General features: G+C 56.1%; 1 protein-coding gene across 8 annotated transcripts in view; it reads left to right on the top strand.

The window, feature by feature from the left end:
• The window catches only part of LOC123395421 (SAGA-associated factor 29 homolog A-like), a 76599-nt gene that overhangs the window by 40387 nt on the left and 15096 nt on the right, over positions 1-21116 (top strand). For 7 of the 8 annotated variants that reach the window (XM_045090415.1, XM_045090414.1, XM_045090413.1 and 4 more), the window contains one exon: positions 12746-12896. The exons of the other annotated variant lie outside the window; for it this stretch is intronic. In XM_045090415.1, coding sequence (XP_044946350.1) covers positions 12746-12896 — 151 coding nt within the window. The remainder of the gene's footprint in view (positions 1-12745; positions 12897-21116) is intronic. 8 annotated transcript variants of the gene reach the window in all.

Genomic DNA, 21116 nt, shown 5'->3' with positions numbered 1-21116 from the left:
CTCCGTGGTATTCCCGCCCACGCCTGGCACCTCGCAACGGCGGAGCATATCCTTGGACCCAGGGTATGGATTGAGCGCCTCCACCCACGCACGCGTTCTCGCGCCGACCTCGGCGTGTTCCTCCTCTCTGGCCGCACCCATGACCCCAACCACATTCGCCGCTCCGGCGAGCTCGAGATCGTCGAGCTCATCCCTTCCGGCTCTACCTTTGTCGCGCCCTCTGTCCGCACGCTCATCTACCCCTTCACCGTCGCGCTCGCCCGCTCCGAGGTGGACACAGCGGTGGCCCGTAGCGCGGGGGGTGGCGCAGACCCTGGCGACGGCAACGGAGGGGTTGGAACCGGCAACGACCCGGCCCCTGACCCAGGGCCTGGCCGTGCCCGCCGCCGCGGCCGCAGACGCCGCCGCACCGACGCGCCGCCGGCTGGCCGTGCAGATGGCATGGCAATCGACTCCCTCGGCTGGCACACGGAAGGTCGTGCGCTTCGAGCTGACGGGGTGGCCATCTCCAACTGGCCCTCTGCTCGCTCTGCAGCGCCGCCGTTCGTACGCTACGCGGGGAAGAAGATGGCGGGCTGGCCCGGTCAGCGTGGCGGGGCCCAGCACCCTCGCCGCGTTGCCAAAAGAGGAAAGCAGATCTGGCAGCGAAAGGGGGCACCCCCTGTGGCTGCTCCTGCGAAAGCTGGTGAGCCAACAGAAGTTCGCCCGACAGGATCAAAGGCGCCGCCAGCTGGCGAACGCCCATTGGCCCCGAACCCACCCACGACTGTGGCCCGGACCAGCGATGGTTCAAACTGCATGTCGCCTAGCGCGGGGTCGAGCGGATTCACTGGGACCAGCCCTGCTGTGACCAACCAGTGCGCGCCTAGGGATCAGGAGGCCCCCCCTCCCTGCAACGAGGTACCAGACACCCAGCCAGCGGGGCCAATCCGCGCCTCTGGCATTGATCCTGTGTCGGGACAAAGCGGCGATTCGCCTGTGTCACGCCCTGCTGCCGGTTTGGAGGCTTCTGCAGACTGGTCCACACGCAGCCTGGCGCGGGAGGACGGGACTAACGGTGCCTCTCCTGCCACACTGGCCGGTGCTGGCCCCAATGCAGACGGCCCATGTGAAGGCCCCGAAGCAGAAAGCCCATGTGAAGGCTCAACTCCTAAACCACCGCTGGGGCCCCTTGCGCTACTGGGCATGGAGCCCAGCTTTGTGGCCGAGACACCGCGCACGCCGCAGCTGATTGACGACGAGTCCACGCCCGCGTCGGCTAACCCAACGCCTGGTAGGTTTGCTTCGCCTCCTGTCACGATGCGTCGCACAGGGGTGCGGAAGATGAGGCCTCGAGCGCTCACGTTGGGGGAGTTCCTCACGGCTACCACCAAGCACCTGAACGCTGCTCTCCCTGCGCCCGAGAGACGACCACGACATCGCCCGCTGGTCTTCTCCCCCACCCAGCGCCGCGGCCGATCAACCACCAAAGCTGCACAATCAGCCGCTCCTCCGACCGCAGAGAGAAGGGCGCAGGTCCAAGTGCTGCGCACACTCGGCATCATCGGGATAAACCAGAAGATCACGCAGGCCGAGATGCGTGCCTATGATGGGGTCTTCGCCACACCCATCCCCTTGACTGTGCTAGCAGCCATTGCTGCTTTGGTTGACCGGGAGATTCCACCTGGCCTCGATGAGATCACCTCTGATCCCATCGTCGCCACTGTCGCGACTTAGCCCTGTCGCACCGCAAGGCCCGTCGATCTTGTGTCTATGGATCACGGCCTTCAGATAGTAGTGGCAAACGTGCGAGGCATGAACGCGCGCGCGCGCAGGTCGAGCATTAGGTCGCTCCTTGGCACAACAAATGCATCGGTTGTTTGTCTGCAAGAAACAAAGATGGCATTGATTTGCTCATCGACCGTCCTCGAGGCGTTGGGATCAGAGTTCGACGATTACACGTACTTGCCCGCCGATGGGTCGAGAGGAGGCATCCTCCTAGCGTGGAAAAGCAAAGTCGTGTCCATCACGGACCCTTTGTTCACCACAAACTCTCTACCGAGAGAGGGACCCCATGGTGGATCACCGTGGTATACGGACCACAAGACGACGACGCGGCAAAAATCGCGTTCATGCAGGAGCTCCGTGATGTGCGTGCAGACTGCACCGGGCCATGGATGGTGTGTGGGGATTTTAACCTCATATACAAAGACGAGGACAAGAACAATGGAAATCTAGACCGACGCATGATGGGCCGCTTCTGACGCCTCATAAACGACCTGGCGCTCAAGGAGATCTACCTAAACGGGCGGTACCTGGTCCAGCGGGCAGTCACCGTGTGCTTTGCACATTCGACTGGGAGGACATGCACGGAGAATGCCACCTACGCTGCCTTGCGTCCGTTATATCGGACCACAGCCCGCTGCTCCTGGATTGTTCGCCACTGCCAAAAGGATGCCCACGGTTCCATTTTGAAGATTTCTGGCTACGCCTCGACGGATTCCAGGAAACTATGCAAGCTGCGTGGCATTCTGTCCACGATGACGACCCATTCCGACGCCTCGCGCTTCGCCTCCAAGCCACTGCACACAGCCTGACTAGCTGGAGTGCGCGCTCTATTGGGAACGTGAAACACAAGCTTGCGATAGCCAGGGAGCTGTGCCTGCGCTTCGACGGTGCGCAAGAGACCCGGACCCTCACCCCCAGCGAGCAATGGCTGCACAAGCAGCTGAGGCTGGTCCACCTCGGCCTTGCTTCCCTTGAACGCTCCATCGCACGCCAACGGTCGCGCATCACCATGCTCCAGGACGGAGACGCCAACACCTCATTCTTCCACCGGCAATGCACCTACCGCCGGTAGAAGAACAGAATCCATAGCCTCAACGTTGATGACCGGATTTTCACGTTTCACGGATCAGACGGACATGGTGGAGGCGGCCTTCGAGCACTTTGACGTGTTGCTGGGCACGCCGGTGGAGCGCGACTGCGCGCTGGACCTCGAGCAGCTCATCGAGCCTCGCGACCTACTCGACCTTGATGCGCCCTTTGGGGTTGACGAGATTTGGAGCGCCGTGAAGCGACTGCTGGCCCGGAAGGCGCCTGGCCCGGATGGATTCACCGCTGAATTCATCCGCGCCTGCTGGGATATTGTCCAGCAGGACTACGTCGCCGTGTTCGAGCAGCTCTACGAGATGCGAGGGCGTGGGTTTAGCCGGCTCAACCAGGCCCTCCTCACGCTCATACCGAAGCGACCTGATGCGAGCCGCCTGGGCGACTATCGCCCAATAAGCTTGATACACCTCGTGGAGAAAACCTTCGCCAAGGTACTGCCCTTGCGCCTAGCGCCGAAGCTGAATGACCTGGTGAGCCGCAACCAGAACGCGTTTATCCCCGGCCGCAGCCTCCACGATAACTTTGTCCTCGTGAGGCAATCAGCCCGGATGCTGCATCAGCTGGGAGCGCCACGCGTGCTGCTCAAACTCAACCTAGCGCGCGCCTTCGACTCCATTGCATGGCCCTTCTTGTTCGAGGTGCTGCGCCGGTTTGGGTTCGGAGACAGATTCCTTGAGTGGCTAGCAATTTTGCTATCCTCGTCAAGCACTAGGGTGCTCATCAACGGGGAGCCTAGCCCTCCCATATGGCACCGGCGCGGGCTTCGCCAAGGCGACCCGCTATCGCCGCAGCTGTTCGTCCTCGCCGTCGACGTGCTGGGCAGACTGGTCAAACACGCTGTTGATCTCGGCATCCTACAACAGCTGCATCCACGTGCGCAGCGACATTACTGCAGTCAAGGAGATGTTGCTGTTGTTTGGGCGAGTCTCAGTCAACTTTGGTAAGAGCTCCGCAACCCTCTTACTCTGCAACCAAGAGGAGGCTGAACCGATCGTTCTTCACCTGGGATGCCCAATTGTGGAACTGCCCATCACATATCTCGGCATCCCACTCACGGTGCGACGACCCACCGCAGCGCAGCTGCAACCTGTCGTGAGCCGGACTGCCGATGCCTTGCCGGCCTGGAAGGCGCACCTCACAAACCGCGCCGTCCGCCTCGCGTTGGTAAAGTCTAGTCCTCGCCGCGATCCCCATCCACCAGCTCCTTGTGCTCGCCCGCCCAAACGAGTCATCAAGCAACTCGAGAAGATACAGAGAGGATTCCTATGGGCCGGAAGAGCTGACGCTAATGGAGGACATTGCCATGTAAATTGGCGACGCGTATGCCGGCCTATCTCCCTAGGAGGCTTAGGCGTACGCGACCTTGAGCGTGCTAGGCTTGCCTTGAGGTTGAGATGGCTATGGTTCTCCCAAACAGACACAAATCGCGCATGGGCTGGGCTTGACCTTCAATTCTCAGCCACCGAGCGCGCTGTTTTTTGCCTCCACGACCATGGAGTTGGGAAACGGGCAGACGACCCTATTCTGGGAGGATCGCTGGATCCAGGGGCGATCAATCTGCGAGATCGCGCCGCTGGTATATGCCTGCAGCCCCAAGCGACGGCGGAAGCAGAGGACGGTGGCACAAGGCCTACATGGCAATAGCTGGACCCGCGACATCCGGGGCGTGTTTGGCATACACGAGGTCGGGCAATTTCTCCAGCTCTGACAGATGATCGCGGACACCATCCTCACCGAGGAGCCCGACCGCCTGATATGGAAGTGGACCACCACGGGCACCTACTCAGCACGATCCGCCTACCTCGCCACGTTCCATGGATCCGTGACCTGCCCCACCTGGAAGATGATATGGAAGGCATGGACGCCGCCAAAGGTCAGGTTCTTCCTCTGGCTTGCGCAGCAGGACAGATGCTGGACTGCAGATCGACTCGCCCGGCGCGGCCTGCAGCACCATCCACGGTGCCTTCTATGCGACCAAGCCTTCGAGACCATCCACCACATCATCATCGAATGCCCATTCACCCAACAGATTTGGCACGAGATCCTCGCGTGGTTTCGAATGCCAGTAGGATGCTCCAACCAGGAGGACTCGCTGCTGGACTGGTGGAACCGCGCGCGACAAAACACCCCCCACCCACAGAGAAAAGGGCTGGCATCCATCACCCTGCTCCTACCCTGGATGGTATGGAAGCACCGCAACGATTGTGTTTTTGACAGGGCACAACCCTCAATTGCTGCACTACTGTCGAAAATCAAAGAGGAGGCTACCTTATGGGCAAGGGCTGGTGCTAAAGGGCTTCGGGTTATCCTACCGCAGACATGGGATGTACACAAGTAGCATTAGAATGCTTGTATCCTGCCTCCTAGAGGGACTGTAACAAACTCTATCTTTCCAATATAATGAAACGCAAAGGTCCTTTATGTTTTCTCGAAAAGAGAACAAATTTAATAGAACTCCAGTTTTTGAGGCAGTGTTAATGGGGAACCACATTTTTTATCCCTTTCCACATAACCACAGCCTTTTGGATATTAGGCAACACAGCAACCAAAACAGGATGTGGCACCCTTTTGCCAGATGTTCACAGAACATGCGGGCCATACTGGTAAGATTTGGTGATCAGAGAGTCAAAAGGCCGGGTTAATATGGTTATGTGAAAAGAAAAGAAAAGGAACTGTGTTTTGTTTTTTCAAAAAGGGAAGTGTGGTTTTGCCTGAGCACATCCTGATTAGGTGGGGCTCCTGTGTAATTTACTCAGATAAAAAATGTTGATGAGTTTCGATGTTAATGGGTAAAAGCCAATCTGCGTCACCTTCATTTGTGGTAAGATTTCGTGATCAGAGAGGCAAAAGGCCGGGTTAATATGGTTATGCGAAAAGAAAAGAAAAGGAACTGTATTTTGTCTTTGCGAAGAAGGAACTGTGGTTTTGCCTGAGCACATCCTGATTAGGTGGGGGTCCTGTGTAATTTACTCAGATAAAAAATGTTGTTGAGTTTCGATGTTAATGGGTAAACATTAATCTGAGGTACCTTCATTTGTGGTGAGTAGATCAAGTGATGCTTTTGTCTTTTTGCCACATAAGTGTTACTTTTTCTTGAAACTAATTTTCTTCTGATATTCTTTTCCCTACTAGTGTGTAATGAAAATTCGCCCCTAATGATATGCCGTAGGCCAGCTTTGGGAGTGGATGAGACCCATAAGAAACTATATGAAATAGATGTAGTTAAGGACACTTAAAATTTGACGGTGCTATTTGCACATTTGATATTCAGGGCTAACTCTGAAGAAGCTGCAAATGGTATTTGTTAATTGATTACTAGTAGATGAATACACCGGACACCTTTGAACTATTTGACAGCAATGACTAGCTAGTACTCCCTCCATTCACTATTATAAGATGTTCTAACTTTTTTCTGATTCGGATGTATATAAACACATTTTAGTGTGTTTGTTCACTCAGTTCAGTCCGTGTGTAGTCCATATTGAAATATCCAAAACATCTTATATTTATGAACGGAGCGAGTAGTTTTTTATCGGACATGGTCAGTAGTTTATATCAGGCATAGTCAGCAATGAGCTAGCCAAATATACGGAGCTTTGGGATCTTTATTGGAGACAGTACTGAAACCAGGAGTAGACTGGAAACTCTTAGCCTGTGGACATTAACTCGGCTAAGTCAGTCTATAGAGGTATTTTCCAGGGAGCTATCTTTTTTGAACCTTGGGCTCGCGTCTGGAAGACCTGGGAGCCGTGCAAACATCGTTTTTGTAAGCACTGATTGAACGCTTTCTCTCTCTCGAGCTCACTGAGACTATGGTTTTTGTCGATGCGTACTGCCTGCATCATTTTCGTATTCAGCTTACTCTTCTTATTCAGTTACAACTGCAACCGAAGCCTCCAACGGCCCGGGAAAATCGCCCGCTACAAACCACCATGACCGCGCCATCCCACGATCCGGTTCGTGCGGGCGTTAGACTACTTCTACGGGAAGAAAGCAAACTATCCTAACCAACTTATCTACTCAGCCAATTAGCTGTTATTCGCTGCTTAAAAGCTGAAGAAAGAACAGTCTGACTAACTGACAGACTGAAGAACGAACACGCAAGGGTTAAGTCCACAATCACTCCCTAACCCTTGTGTGTCTCGTTGAATTCCACCATCCTGATCTTTGCTCGCTGCTCCTGAAGCTTAACTCGCCCCAATGCCTTGGTTAGCACATCAGCAAGCTGTTCCTCGGATAGAACGAACTCGATCTGAATTTTCCCATTCTCCACGCACTCCCGAATGAAGTGATATCTGATTTCTATATGTTTGCTTCGATCGTGGAAAACAGGATTCTTACTCAAGCATATGGCTGATTTGTTGTCGACGTTGAGCACTGCTGCCTTCTGTTCTTCGTCCTTGATCTCTCCCAGCAGCCGTGCCAACCAAATGCCTTGACAGGCGGCCGTGGTGGCCGTATTCAAACTCGCACGAAGAGAGAGCCACCACTCTCTGCTTCTGTGACTGCCAGCTTACCAGATTGTTGCCAAGGAAAAACGCGACGCCGGTGGTGCTCCTGCGATTATCCACGTCGCCTCCAAGATCGCTGTCGCTGTAGCCGATCAGAGGAGCGGCATGATCACCGCGAGTGTGCCGCACTCCCCAGTGCATAGTCCCGGCCACATAGCGCAGGATGTGCTTCACCGCCGTCACGTGTTTCGTCGTGGGGTCCTGCATGAATCTTGATACGTACCCTACGGAGAACGCTAGGTTTGGTCTGGTGTGGACGAGGTAGCGGAGCATGCCCACGATGCTCCGGTATTCTGTGGCGTCTACTGACCTCGCCGTGCTCACCTTGCTCAGCTTGAACCGGGGCTCCATGGGCATGTGACAGGGATTGCATCCTGTCATATCTGCCTTGTCGAGGATCTTGGCTGCGTACGCAGCTTGGCCGAGGTCGATCCCGCCCCCGTGCTGCCTCACCTCTATCCCGAGGTAGTAATGAAGCCGCCCCAGGTCGCTCATGTCAAAGAGCGACTGCATCTTCTTGAAGCCCGCGATCTCTTCTTCGTCAGTTCCCGTGATGATCAGGTTGAGGTCGTCAACGTAGACGTCGACAACCAGACGGGAGCTTGCTGCGCCTCTGGCGTACACGACATGTTCAGAGGGGCACCTTGTGAACCCCAGCGAGACCAGACTCGCGTCTAGCTTGGCGTTCCAGGCGCGGGGAGCTTGTTTCAGGACGTACATGGCCTTTTTGAGCTTGAGTACCTTGGCGTCCTCGCCGGCGGCCGTGAAGCCCGGTGGTTGAGCCACGTAAACCTCTTCCTCTAGCTCGCCGTTGAGGAAGGCCGGCTTCACGTCCATGTGGTGCACGGTCCAGCCGGCTCGCGCAGCCAGTGCAAGCAGGAGGCGAATAGACTCGAGCCTTGCCACCGGCGCGAAAACCTCGTCATAGTCCACGCCGTGCTTCTGCACATATCCCTTCGCCACCAACCTCGGTATTTCACCACAGCTCCATTGGCATCCTTTTTTACCTTGTAGACCCACTTGAGACCGATCGGACGGCCAGCAGGTGCATCGACGAGCTCCCAAGTGTGATTTGCTTCGATGGACTTCATCTCTTCCATCATTGCTTGTCGCTAGCACGCCTTGATTTCAGCTTCTTGGAAGGAGCCAGGTTCTTCTCCAAGTGCAAGATGCAATTCGTCAAGGAGCTCGTCGTCGTCGACTTCGCCATCAACATCGTAGGGCTCCTCTAGTCCAGGCGGCGGCCCGTTCCGCACTGTTTTCTCTGGCGTGCTCATGTAGCGAAGGTTGGGGAGGAAGATGCCGTTTCTGCCTCGCGTCGTCATCGGATGCACCGGCGCGAGGTTGCCGGCCGTGCGCGCAGGTGGTGCTTGTTCTTCTGTTGCACCTGCGGCACTCCCCGCTACGGCGTCAGACTCCGCTTTAGGAGCATTACCGCCGTCGCCCTATGAACCTGTTGACGCAGTGTCCGTTTCGGTCGAGGGTGTCGTAGCAGTGGGTGACTGCGTGACTTCTGGCGGTGTAGGTGAGCGAGCCGTAGATGAGGGTGCGGCAGCGAGCGTTGAGGTGGCCTCTATGACGAAGCTGGTGTCTTCCACTCCGGTGTCCTTCTCCCATTCCCATGCCCGTGTCTCGTCAAACACGACATCGCGAGAGACGTGGACGCGCTTGCCCACGGGGTTGAAGAGTCGATACGCCTTGCTCCCTGGTTCGTACCCGAGCAGCACCATGGCCTTGCTCCTGTCCTCGAGCTTTGAGAGGTGTGGCCGCGTGTCCTTGACGTGTGCTACACAGCCAAACACGCGCAGGAAGTCGACGGAGGGCTTCCTGCCATGCCAGGCTTCGAACGGAGTCTTGCCCGCAACGCTCCTGGAGTACGCACGGTTGAGCACGAAGACAGTCATGGTCACGGCCTCGCCCCAGAACTGCGGTGGCACTCCCATCCCTTTGAGCATGCACCGGGCCGTCCCAACCACGGTTTGATTCCGCCTCTGCACCACGCCGTTTTGCTGCGGCGTGTACGGTGCGGTGAGGTGCCGCTGGACATCGAGATCAGCTAGGTACAAGCTGAATTCACCTGAATTGAACTCCCCGCGCCGGTCAGAGCGAAAGGTGCGGAGCTTCCGCCCCGTCTCACGCTCCGCATGCACTTTGAAGCGTTGGATCGCCTCGGCTGCCTCGTCCTTGCTGCGAAGCAGGTAGAGCCACATGAATCTGCTGTGGTCGTCGACAAGTAGGAGGAAGTAGCGCTTGCCGCCCTGCGTAGGCGGCGAGATGGGGCAGCAAAGGTCGCCGTGCACGAGCTCAAGGGGCTCGGCGGCGCGGTAGTTGGCCTGCTGTGGGAAAGGCGCCCTCCGCTGCTTGCCCACCAGGCAGGCGTCGCAGACCTGCTCGGTGTGGTGGATCAGGGGCATGCCGTGGACCATGTTATGACGAATCAGCCTCTCGAGGCCGTCGAAGTGTTGATGGCCGAAACGCGCGTGCCAACGCCATGCTTCCTCGTCGGGGTGCGCGGCGAGGCAGATAGGGTTGGCGAGCCGTAGTCGCGCGATGTAGAGCCGGTTGCGGGGGCGCGACACTCTGGCCAGGACACGGTGCTGGCGATCGCGCACCGTCATGATGCCAGCCTCGACGTTCGTGTGGCAGCTGTTTTCGTCGAGCTGTCCGATGAAGACGATGTTGCTTCTGAACCACGGGATCTAGTACACGTTGGTGAGTGCACGGTGCTCCTCCCCAGCCGTGGAGAAAAGGACGGTCCCTCACCCATGGATCGGCACGAGCGACCCGTCCCCGAACCTGACCGAGCCACGGATGCCCTTGTCCATCTCTGCAAACGCCGTTTCGTCCCCGGTCATGTGGTTTGACGCGCCCGTGTCAAGGTACCAGGCCGCGTCCACATCGTCGGGGGTGCGACGCAGATCAGCGCGGGCACGCGACTCGTTGAGAGGATCATCTCATGTCCCACCGTGGCGGACGACACGGTGGTCGCTGCCGCCAGAGAGATCTGCTCGATCATCAGTAGGCGGGGGTCGTCGTCCTCCCCCGCTTGGCCTTGGGCAAGGAGGGCATGTTCCTCCTCGCGTTTCTTCTTGCGGCAGTCGCGAGCCCAGTGGCCAGGGATGCCGCAGTAGTGACACTTGTCATGATCCGCGTGACCATCCTTTCCACCACCAGACTCCGTGCCGGCGGGGGACTTGCCTCTTCCGCCGCGGCCATCGCCACGGCCGCGTCCACGGCCACGCCTTCGCCCGCGCCCAGGTGCGCCTGACGAGTTGCTGCCGCTGGCACCGTTGGTGGCTAAACCCTTTTCGTGCACGCGCCACTCCTCCAGGGTAAGCAGGAGGTGGGCACCGCCTTCGCCGTCGCCGTCCCGGTCAAGGTGTTCCTGCGCCACCTTGAGGCGACTGGTGAGCTCCTCCATCGTCAGGGTGTCGAGGTCGACCAAGGTCTTGATGGAGAACGCGACTTGGGCATACCTACGGGGCACAACGCGAAGAAACTTGCGTACCACGCGCCCATCTCCGACGGGGTCACCTTGTATCGAGAGGTTGTTGACGAGCCCGGTGAGTCTCATAGCGAAATCGTCGACGTTCTCACCAGGCTTGAAGCGGATGTCCTCGAATTCCCGACGGAGACTCTACGTCTTGGCCTCACGCACGGCGGCCAAGCCCATCCGCATGGTCTTGACGGCGTCCCAGGCTTCCTTCGCCGTCTCCTTCGTGCAGAGAACGGCAAGCATCTCCGGCGGCACCGCCCGGAGGACCGCCTCCAGCGCCATGCAATCGTCGTGGTAGTCGGCGGTTCCCATGGTCACGGCGTCCCACAGCCCGCGTGTTTGCAGGATGGCTCTCATGAGGAGCGACCAGTCGCCGTAGTTGCTCCGGGTCAGGGTTGGAAACACCGTCGGCAGGGCCACCTCGCGCCTCTGCACCACCGGCGCGGCAATCTCACGTCCACGGCCGGTGCGTCTGTGCCTTCCCATGGGAGAGCGCGACATAGTGCGCCCGCGCCTTGGTGACGGCGTTCTAGACCCGTCGCCGGCGGCGGCCCTCCTGCGCTCCTCACTCCCCACCATGACCCCAGGATCGAACTAGCTAGCTCTGATGCCAACTGTAAGCACTGATCGAACACTCTCTCTCGCTCACTGAGACTCTATGGTCTTTGTCGATGCGTACTGCCTGCATCATTTTCGTATTCGGCTTACTCTTCTTATTCAGTTACAACTTCAACCGAAGCCTCCAACGGCCCGGGAAAATCGCCCGCTACAAACCACCATGACCGCGCCATCCCACGATCCAGTTCGTGCGGGCGTTAGACTACTTCTACGGGAAGAAAGCAAACTATCCTAACCAACTTATCTACTCAGCTAACTAGCTGTTATTCGCTGCTTAAAAGCTGAAGAAAGAACAGTCTGACTAACTAACAGACTGAAGAACGAACACGCAAGGGTTAAGTCTGTTAGGAAGTATTATTAGTCTATTAGTATTAGTCTAGGAGTCCTTATTAGTCTATTAGTATTAGTGTAGGAGTCCTTATTAGTCTATGTTTACTTTCCTTGCACCTCAAGTCATGTGTAATATATATATGCCCCTTGGGTCTTTAATATAGATAAGTTGCTTTCCTAACAAAGTCCACAGTTTTTCATGTGGCTAGTGGCGCACAACAAATACTGGACTGCTGATCGTCTTGCTGGCATAATATGTGTATCTGAGTGCCTGAAACCCTAAGCTTCCGTCCTCCAAAATCCACTACTTAGAATTTGTTTTTGAATTTCTCGTCAGTTCTGAACTTCAGTTAGACAGATCCCTGAGATGTAAGAGACAGATCCCGCTTGTAGGTGGCCGGGTGTGTGTCTTGTAAGGATTCTGACCCCCTATTTTCCTTCTCAATGTAATAATACACAGCTCTCCTGCATATTCAAGAAAAAATGATATCCAGCGCTATGGTATGCTTCATGAAATTCTTAGTTAGTTGTTAGTTCAGTTGAATTATTTGTTAGTCTGGATTTTTTTACTTCCAATAGCTCTAAAGCTTACCTACTTGTGCATCTTCAAATATTCTTGAAATTTATGAACCCACCCTCGTATGTATAAATTTGCTGTCCCCTTATTTCTTAAAGGTCCATCCGATCATTAAATTTCTCAATTCCACATCAGTTGTCATATTGTACTATTTCTTTACGTCTTGTTCATTTTTGTTTGTTTGAGTTTCAGTGAGACCACAGCTGTTTTATTGACTTTCCTTTAGAAAAATCCATATCCTTGCAATAAGAAGTTTTATTGGCACACTCTGGGCTAATTTGCCTTATCCTTAATGTCTGTGGCCCATAAACTGATGTTGTTCCATCCCAACCATGTGTACAGGAAGTACAAGTTACCTATGTCATATATTATTCCATTTCCAAAGAAAGGAGATCCGTCTAGTGCTCAGGATTTTGGACAGGGTCGGCAAGTCTTAGCTGTTTATCCTGGCACAACAGCACTATATAGGGCCACCGTAGCCTCTCATCGTAAGGTAACATCTTAACATGCACATGAATCCTCGACAAATCATCAATTCTTCATAATAATGTGACTTTTTGTTCTGTTCACAAGGTTGGACAACCATATGTGTGGATGTATTCACTGTTGTATTTTCAGCTTCATCTAGTTATGAATTCAATGGTGCCATTTTATCCTGTGTGAAACAGTCTCCTTGATTGTTAAAACCATTTAAATGGAGGCTACCTAGGAAGTGGAATTTGAAACTTATATAGGCTAAAAGGTGCGGAGTAATCTGAACGTTAGAATATTTGGTGATCATAAGATCATCTTCCACCGAAGTAGTGAAACTGCTAAGCATTGATTGGTGCTTACTGATAGGCGAAGCTTGTTATAACGTATTGTCTGTTATTCATAGGCATCATGTACCCTTTCAATTAAAGGACAAACCCAGTGCTAGAAGCTCCCAGACCAGGTGGGACCTGGGGAGGATTATACGAGGCAAACCTCTTACCCCTGCACAGTGCAATGCAGAGAGTCCTCGTTTTTTTATAGAGGGTGGAATTTATTGACTCAAAATAAAGCATCAAGAGGATACAAACATAATGAGCACACACCCGCCCTTTGCATAACTAAGATGAACAGAAACCAACACGAATGCACACGCACACAAAAAAATACGCCGGTAAATAGCAAAGTCATATAAGACCAAAGCTATATGTAGACGAGAAAAATAAACCCAAAACAATCGGATCCGCGATCAACAAACTACAACAATGACCATATCCGCACCAACCATCGTATGACACCACACGAATGACGATGTTCTTCAACGGAATTGCTGCAGTCACTGGATCCAACCACCCAAGGCCAGAATCTAGGTTTTCACCATAAAGAACCAGTCTAAGCGTATCCGATCAATGCTTTCAACAAGATAATGACGTACAGACATCGCCATCGCCAGGTATAACAAACTCATAGTCAGACCTAGGCTTTCATCCCGGAGCTTGAGACCAGGTGCTCGAGTGGCACAACCATCATCGTCACTTATGTGTTGGCGCCACCACTTTTTTATGATCCCATCAGCTACATGCGATATGCGACCAACGCCGCTGCACAACCATCCCTCTACGTCAAGTCGTTGTCCATATTTTGCATCTCACCATCGAAGTGAACCACCGAATCTAGGGAGAGGAACCTCACGAAGAGCTTTCGGTAGCCACCGCAGTCTGCAGTGAGTGTGGCAAGTCGTAGTCACCACAAGGACCAACAACGACAGCACAATACACCACCGCCACTACCACATCACCAGAGAGAGCCCTGCTCAGACCATAGGCCCAGGAGCGACATGGCCGAGCAAGAACACGAAAGCAGATAACGTGGCGCGGCCGCTGCTAGATCAGGAGCCTCACAACCGCATCCATGACGCCTCTCGTTTGGAGCACTATGCCCGATCCGAGCATGCCCACCATAGCTGCATAAAGGATGTTCCCCAAGGTCGTAGTCCAGCCGGGGTGTCGAGCCAGTCGTTGGATCCTCAACCAAGGAGCCGCTGCAGCCTGCAGCCGCACGTCATCATCATTGATGACATGCTTGGTGCCAGCCCTGCTGCACGAACGCTGCCATGACCTCTGCATCTCACAGCCAATGCAGATGCGCTAGGCTCCGGGTCGTCGTGCTAGAAAGGATCAGCCGCCAACGGTGCTGCAGTGCGCTCCCTGCCGTGCTTGAACGCCTCTGGTTCTGCCGTAAACCTTCGTACAACCTCGGAACGCTGGAGGCTCTGCTGCTGACGTCAGCCACAGGGCTTTGCCTGGTAGCGTCAACCGACGGCGGCGAGGGAGGACGATGGGAGAGAGCGGTGACACTAAAATCAGAGAGTCCACGTAGAACCCAGAACTCCTTGGCACAAGTGGGGCATACTTCACCACTGCTCTAGGTCTGTCCGTCATCATTTACCCTTCCATTGTAATGCTTAAATAACCAACTTCAGCATATTTAACAAATTCTAAGAACCTGGGAGAATTGCATGGTCATAGTGTTAGCTCTCATTTTCCCTTGATATGCTCCAGATAATTAATGGTACCATGGTGTTCAAGGAATTCCTCCTGGATTCATGGACTCCATTTCTGGCCTTTTCCCCAAAGAAGCACCGAACTCCAATTTTTTTGAGAAAACGCAAAGACTTTGTGTGTCACGTCCTCGGGGTCGAGGCGTCGGAGGTAGGAGCGGCGTAGCCGGAGCTGGTTTTGAGCAGAGAGGAGGAGGACGACAGAGAGGAGGAAGACGTGGTTGGATAAGAGGAAATGGGAGGCTAGAGTTACTTCATTTCAAATCGCTCCGGTTACAGCGTATCTCTGGTGCTTATATAGCAACCAGTCCATTACACGTGAAACGGCCCACGACCCACTCAACGCATCCACCCAGCCCACCCGTCACACGCGCATCGCCATTGCCCGGCCATCGTCAGTGCCCGCGCTCATCGTCAGTGCCAGAGTACTGACAGTACCCTCCTTGGAGAGAGAGTCAGCCTGTCCCCAGGCTGATGCCATCGGGTACCTCGTGCGAAGAGCTTTATAGCTGCCTCTGCCGGCACCTTGGTCCATTTGACCAGAACGTGAAGATGCGTGGAGTTGCCTTTCTTCACCAAGCGCCGATCAAGAATCTCTTTGGGCTGGAGTTTTGGATCGACAAGTCCACCGGTGTTGGAAGATTTCGGAACACCGGTGTGTGATGAGTATGTGTTCCTTCAGTTTGGAGCCATGGAACACTGGATGCACCAGACTGCCTCGCAGAAGCTCCAAGCGATACGCTGCCAACCCTACTCTTGCTAGGATTTTGTATGGGCCAAAGAACTTCATTGCTAGCTTAGGACAGGGACGATTCACCACTGATGATTGCGCGTAAGGTTGCAGTTTAAGATATACCATATCACCTTCCACGAATGACCTGTCCGTGCGCTTGCGATCAGCATATTGTTTGTATTTGCTCTGTGCCCGGGCCAACTGATCCTTCAGATTTGCTGTGCGCTTTGAATGTGTCTCGAGCCAGCTCTGAACTTATGGATTTTGAGGCAAAGTTTGCCCATAAAGCTGTCCCATATTGGGGTCATAACCATAGAGAGCCTTGTAAGGAGTGCAACCCAGAGAGGAGTGGTAAGTTGTATTGTACCAGAATTCTGCTTGAGTCAGCCATGAAGCCCGAGTCATGAACTGCACAACGTAGGTACATCTCCAAACACTGGTTGACTCGTTCTGTTTGACCATCAGTTTGACGATGATACGCTGTGCTCATCTGAAGTTCAGTCCCCCAAACCCTGAAAAGTTCTTTCCAGAAGGCACTGGTGAATATCTTGTCTCTGTCCGACACAATGCACAAGGGCAGACCATGAAGCTTGACAACAGTGTTCGAGTGTTCAGAAACACTTTGGCCACTGTGATGGATAAGTCTCTGTACTAGGGTTTCTGTGGGGCTGCAACACATGGTCCTTGTGGCTGTTAGGATAGAATCCTTGACCATCAAGGATTGGCAGTTAGGATAGCATCTTCGACTAGCATCTCCGACTGCCCCTGGTTACCTCCCTCCCTCCGGACTGTCGAGCAGCAACTCGTCAGAAGCAGACTCTTCTTCACGCAATAGCCCCCTGCAGCAAGCCATGTCTGCAGGTCGCTCTCAGCACACGGCTACCTCGAGCACGAGGCGCCGGCACGAGGCCGAGCGCGCCGTGGCAGAGGACCGAGCAACTACAACAGCCGCTGCTGCGACAGCAAGGGCGTCGAGGCTGGCTGCGGCGGAGCTGTCAGCAGCCAGAGCGGAGGTAGAAGCAGCCAGGGAGGAGGTAGAAGCAGCAGCAGCAACAGAGGCAGCACGTGAGGCTACAACGGATGCCAAAGTACTCCACGACGGCTCCGACAGCTCCAACGGCTCCGCGCCTTCAGACGATGGCGCCGACGCAGACCGCGCCAATGTGGCGTGAGAGCGGACGGCGGAGTGGGCAGCCAAGCATGCCCGCGCACATCGCGACGGCGCTCCAGGTGGAGGTGCGCGCGACGGCGGCTACGACGACCAGGACCGCGTCCTCTACGAGGTCCGGACTGTGGTCAGGGATGTTGGTCCCGGTGTTGGGTGGCCTACCCTCACCAAAACCAACTGTGGTCAGGGATGTTGGTCCCGATGCGGCACCCGTGGGAGGCGGTCCAGGAGAGCAACATCGACCACCAAGAGGATCGACGGACACTGGACGCCCTCATCACCGCAGTCCCACCCGAGATGCAGTTCTCGCTTTCCAACAAGCGGACTGCCAAGGAGGCTTGGGACGCCATCGCCACGGCACACATCGGCAACGACCGTGCTCGCAAGTCCACACTGCAGGCACTTCGTGAGGAGTGGGAGAGCCTAGCCTTCAAGCCAGGTGAGGACGTTGATGACTTTGCTCTCCGTCTCAACACTCTGCTGTAGAAGATGGTGAAGTTCGGCGATGCCACCTACACCGAGGAGAGAACTGTCGAGAAGCTTTTTCGGTGCATCCCCGAGAAGTACAAGCAGATGGCTCGCTCAATCGAGTCTTTGCTGGACCTCTCCATGATGACGATCGAGGAGGCGATAGGCCGCCTCAAGGTCGTCGACGTCGATGAGCCACAACCTCTCTCGGGGCCCATCACCACCGGCGGGAAGCTGCTCCTATCTCGTGAGAAGTGGGATGCCGGCCTCGGTGACAGGAAGGAGGGGGAGCCTTCTTCCACGACGGGCGGCCGCAGGCGCGACAAGCAGCGCAAGGCGCGAAGAGCCGCCCCGGGCAAGGCACAAGGACGTGCCGAAGGTGACGCCCGCGGAGGCGCCAAGGACGGCGCCGCTGGCAAGCCCAAGCCGGCACAGGACAACAGTTGCCACAATCGTGGCCGGCTTGGCCATTGGGCCAATGAGTGTCGACAGCCACGACACGGCCAGGCTCACGTCGCAAAGGCGGCGGAGGAGGAGACGGCTCTGTTCATGGCGCATGCAAGCATCGAGCTACCTTCAGCGACACCAGCCGCAAAGGCTCTCCTCCACCTCGACGAGCCAAAAGCGCACGCTCTACTCGGTGATGGCTCCGGGAAGGACAAGACTATGGGGTGGTGCCTCGATACCGGCGCCACCCACCACATGATCGGTCGAAGGGAATTCTTCGCCTAGCTCGACTCCGACGCGCGAGGCTCCGCCAAGTTTGGGGATGCCTCTGCTATGGAAATTAAGGGCGTCGGCTCCGTCATCTTCACCACCAAGACGGGAGAGCACCGGCTGCTACATCCCCGCGCTAAGGAACTCCATCATCAGCTTGGGACAGCTGGATGAGAACGGCTCACGCGTGCTCATTGAGCATGGGGTCCTACGCACCTGGGATCGCCAGCGTCACCTTCTCGCCAAGGTACCCAGAGGTGAAAATCGACTCAACGTCCTTGATGTGCAAGTGGAACAACCGGAATATCTCGCTGTCCGTCGGGACGACGAGGCGTGGCAATGGCATGAGCGCTTTGGGCACCTTCATTTCGAGGCCCTGAAGGGTCTAAGTGCCAAGGAGATGGTCCGAGGCCTGCCATGCCTCGACCATGTGGAGCAGTTCTGCGACATCTGCGTGTTGACGAAGCAGAGAGGACTCCCCTTTCCCCAGCAGGCGAGTTTCCGGGCCAAGGAGAGGCTGGAGCTTGTGCACGGAGATCTGTGCGGCCCGGTGATGCCAGCCACGCCAGGAGGTCGACGCTACTTCCTGCTGCTCGTCGGCGACCTCTCTCGGTACATGTGGGTGATGGTCCTCGGCAACAAGGGAGAGGTGGCGGACGTCATCAGACGCGCGCAGGTTGCTGCGGAGGCGGAGAGCGGCCGCAAACTGCGCGTGTTGCGCACTGACAACGGCGGCGAATTCATGGTGGCTGAATTCACGTTGTACTACGCTGATGAGGGCATCCAACGCCACTACTCCGCGCCGTACATCCCGCAGCAGAACGGCGTCATCGAGCGGCGCAACCAGACGGTTGTGGGGATGACTCGGGCTCTCCTCAAGCAGAGAGGGATGACGGCTGTTTTTTGGGGAGAGGCGGTGCTGACGGCCGTCTACATCCTCAACCGCTCGCCTACTAAGGCACTCGACGGCAGGACACCGTACGAGGCCTGGCATGGGCGGAAGCCGGCGGTCTCCCACTTAAGGGTCTTTGGCTGCCTTGCGTTCGCCAAGGAGCTCGGCCATATCGGCAAGCTCGACGACAGGAGTACTTCGGGAGTTTTCATCGGCTATGCGGAGGGCTCAAAGGCCTACCGCATCCTCGACCCAAAGACACAGCGTGTGCGCACGGCACGAGACGTCGTGTTCAACGAAGGGAGAGGGTGGAAATGGGACAAGGCGGTGGACGACGTCTCAACGCCGACATATGACGACTTCATTGTCGAGTACGTCCACTTCAGGGAAGCCGGGGGAGCAAGCAGCTCCTCCTCACCGAGCACGTCTACCCCAGTCCCCAAAACTCCATCGACCCCGGTGCCTGCTACGTCGACGACACCACAACCGGCGACGCGGCATACTCCAGCCCCGACAGTCACCACTTCGGGCTCGTCTTCATCAGCACCGGCTCACACCGAGCACATCCCGGTGAAGTTCGCTTCCCCGCTGCGCATCGACGTGTACCATGGCGGCGAACCGCTGCGGAATCGTACGATGGATAACCTACTCGGCGACCAGCCGGTGCCGGGACGGGTGCCACGTGACCTGGAGGCGCAGCTACAACTCGTGTGTGAGGACGGCGAACCTCGGTCCTTTGCAGAGGTCGAGAGAGACTGCAGTTGGAGATGGATGCAGTCGAGCAGAACCGCACCTGGGAGCTCGCTGACCTCCCTCGTGGTCACTGCGCAATCGCCCTTAAGTGGGTGTTCAAGCTGAAGAGGGATGGAGCCGGCGCAATCATCAAGCACAAGGCTCGCTTGGTGGCCCGAGGCTTCTTGCAGCAGGAAGGAGTCGACTTTGACGATGCTTTCGCTCCCGTGGCACGGATGAAGTCCGTGCGACTTCTCCTTGCGCTAGCTGCCCAGGAGGGCTGGCGTGTCCATCACATGGATGTCAAGTCGGCATTCCTCAACGGCGACTTGAAGGAGGAAGTCTACGTGCATCAGCCGCCGGGATTTGCTATCCCCGACCAGGAGGGCAAGGTACTCCGCCTGTGTAAGGCTCTCTATGGCCTACGGCAGGCACCTAGGGTGTGGAACGCCAAGCTGGACTCCATGTTAAAGAAGATGGGCTTCGAGCAAAGCCCGCATGAGGCGGCCGTCTACCGACGGGGCAGTGGAGGAAATGCCCTGCTGGTGAGCGTCTATGTTGACGACTTGGTGATCACCGGCATCAAGGATGCAGAGGTGGCGGCGTTCAAGGAAGAAATGAAGGCTACCTTCCATATGAGTGATCTGGGGCTCCTCTCCTTCTATCTAGGGATTGAGGTGCACCAGGATCACTCCGGGATCGCGCTTCGACAGTCCGCCTATGCCAAGCGCATCGTTGAGCTAGCTGGTCTCACCGACTGCCACCCAGCCCTCACTCCGATGGAGTGACTGAAACTGAGCCGCGACAACATAATGGAGGAAGTGGACGCTACGCAGTACCGAAGCCTTGTGGGGAGCCTTTGCTACCTCGCCCACACACGGCCGGACTTAGCATTCTCTGTCGGCTACGTTAGTCGGTTCATGGAGTGACCGACGACGGAGCACCAACAGGCAGTGAAGAGGATCATCCGCTACGTGGCGGGGACCCTTGACCACATCCTCCACTACCCTAGGTGTCCGGGGCGGCACTTCGTCGGGTACAGCGACCACGCCGGCAACATCGACACCAGCAAGAGCACGAGCGGGATCCTCTTCTTCCTCGGCAAGTGTCTCGTGAGCTGGCAGTCGGTCAAGCAGCAGGTGGTCGCCCTGTCCAGCTGCGAGGCCGAGTACATAGCGGCCTCCACCGCCTGCACTCATGCGCTCCGGCTCGCTCGACTGCTTGGTGATCTCCTTGTCCGAGACACCAGAACGGTGCAGCTCCTGGTGGACAGCAAGTCCGCCCTGGCCCTGGCAAAGAACCCCGTTTTCCATGAACGGAGCAAGCACATCCGATTGAGGTATCACTTCATCCGAAGCTGTTTGGAAGAAGGGAGCATCGAGGTGAGCTACATCAAGACCATGGACCAGCTCGCAGACCTGCTCACCAAGCCTCTTGGGAGGATCAAGTTCCTCGAACTCTGCTCCAGGATCG

The sequence above is a fragment of the Hordeum vulgare genome, chromosome 5H, assembly GCF_904849725.1.
Source record: "Hordeum vulgare subsp. vulgare chromosome 5H, MorexV3_pseudomolecules_assembly, whole genome shotgun sequence".
In the NCBI taxonomy this organism is placed as follows: domain Eukaryota; kingdom Viridiplantae; phylum Streptophyta; class Magnoliopsida; order Poales; family Poaceae; genus Hordeum; species Hordeum vulgare.
The sequence above is the reverse complement of the archived record's forward strand: the minus strand, read 5'-3'. Positions and strand labels throughout refer to the sequence as shown.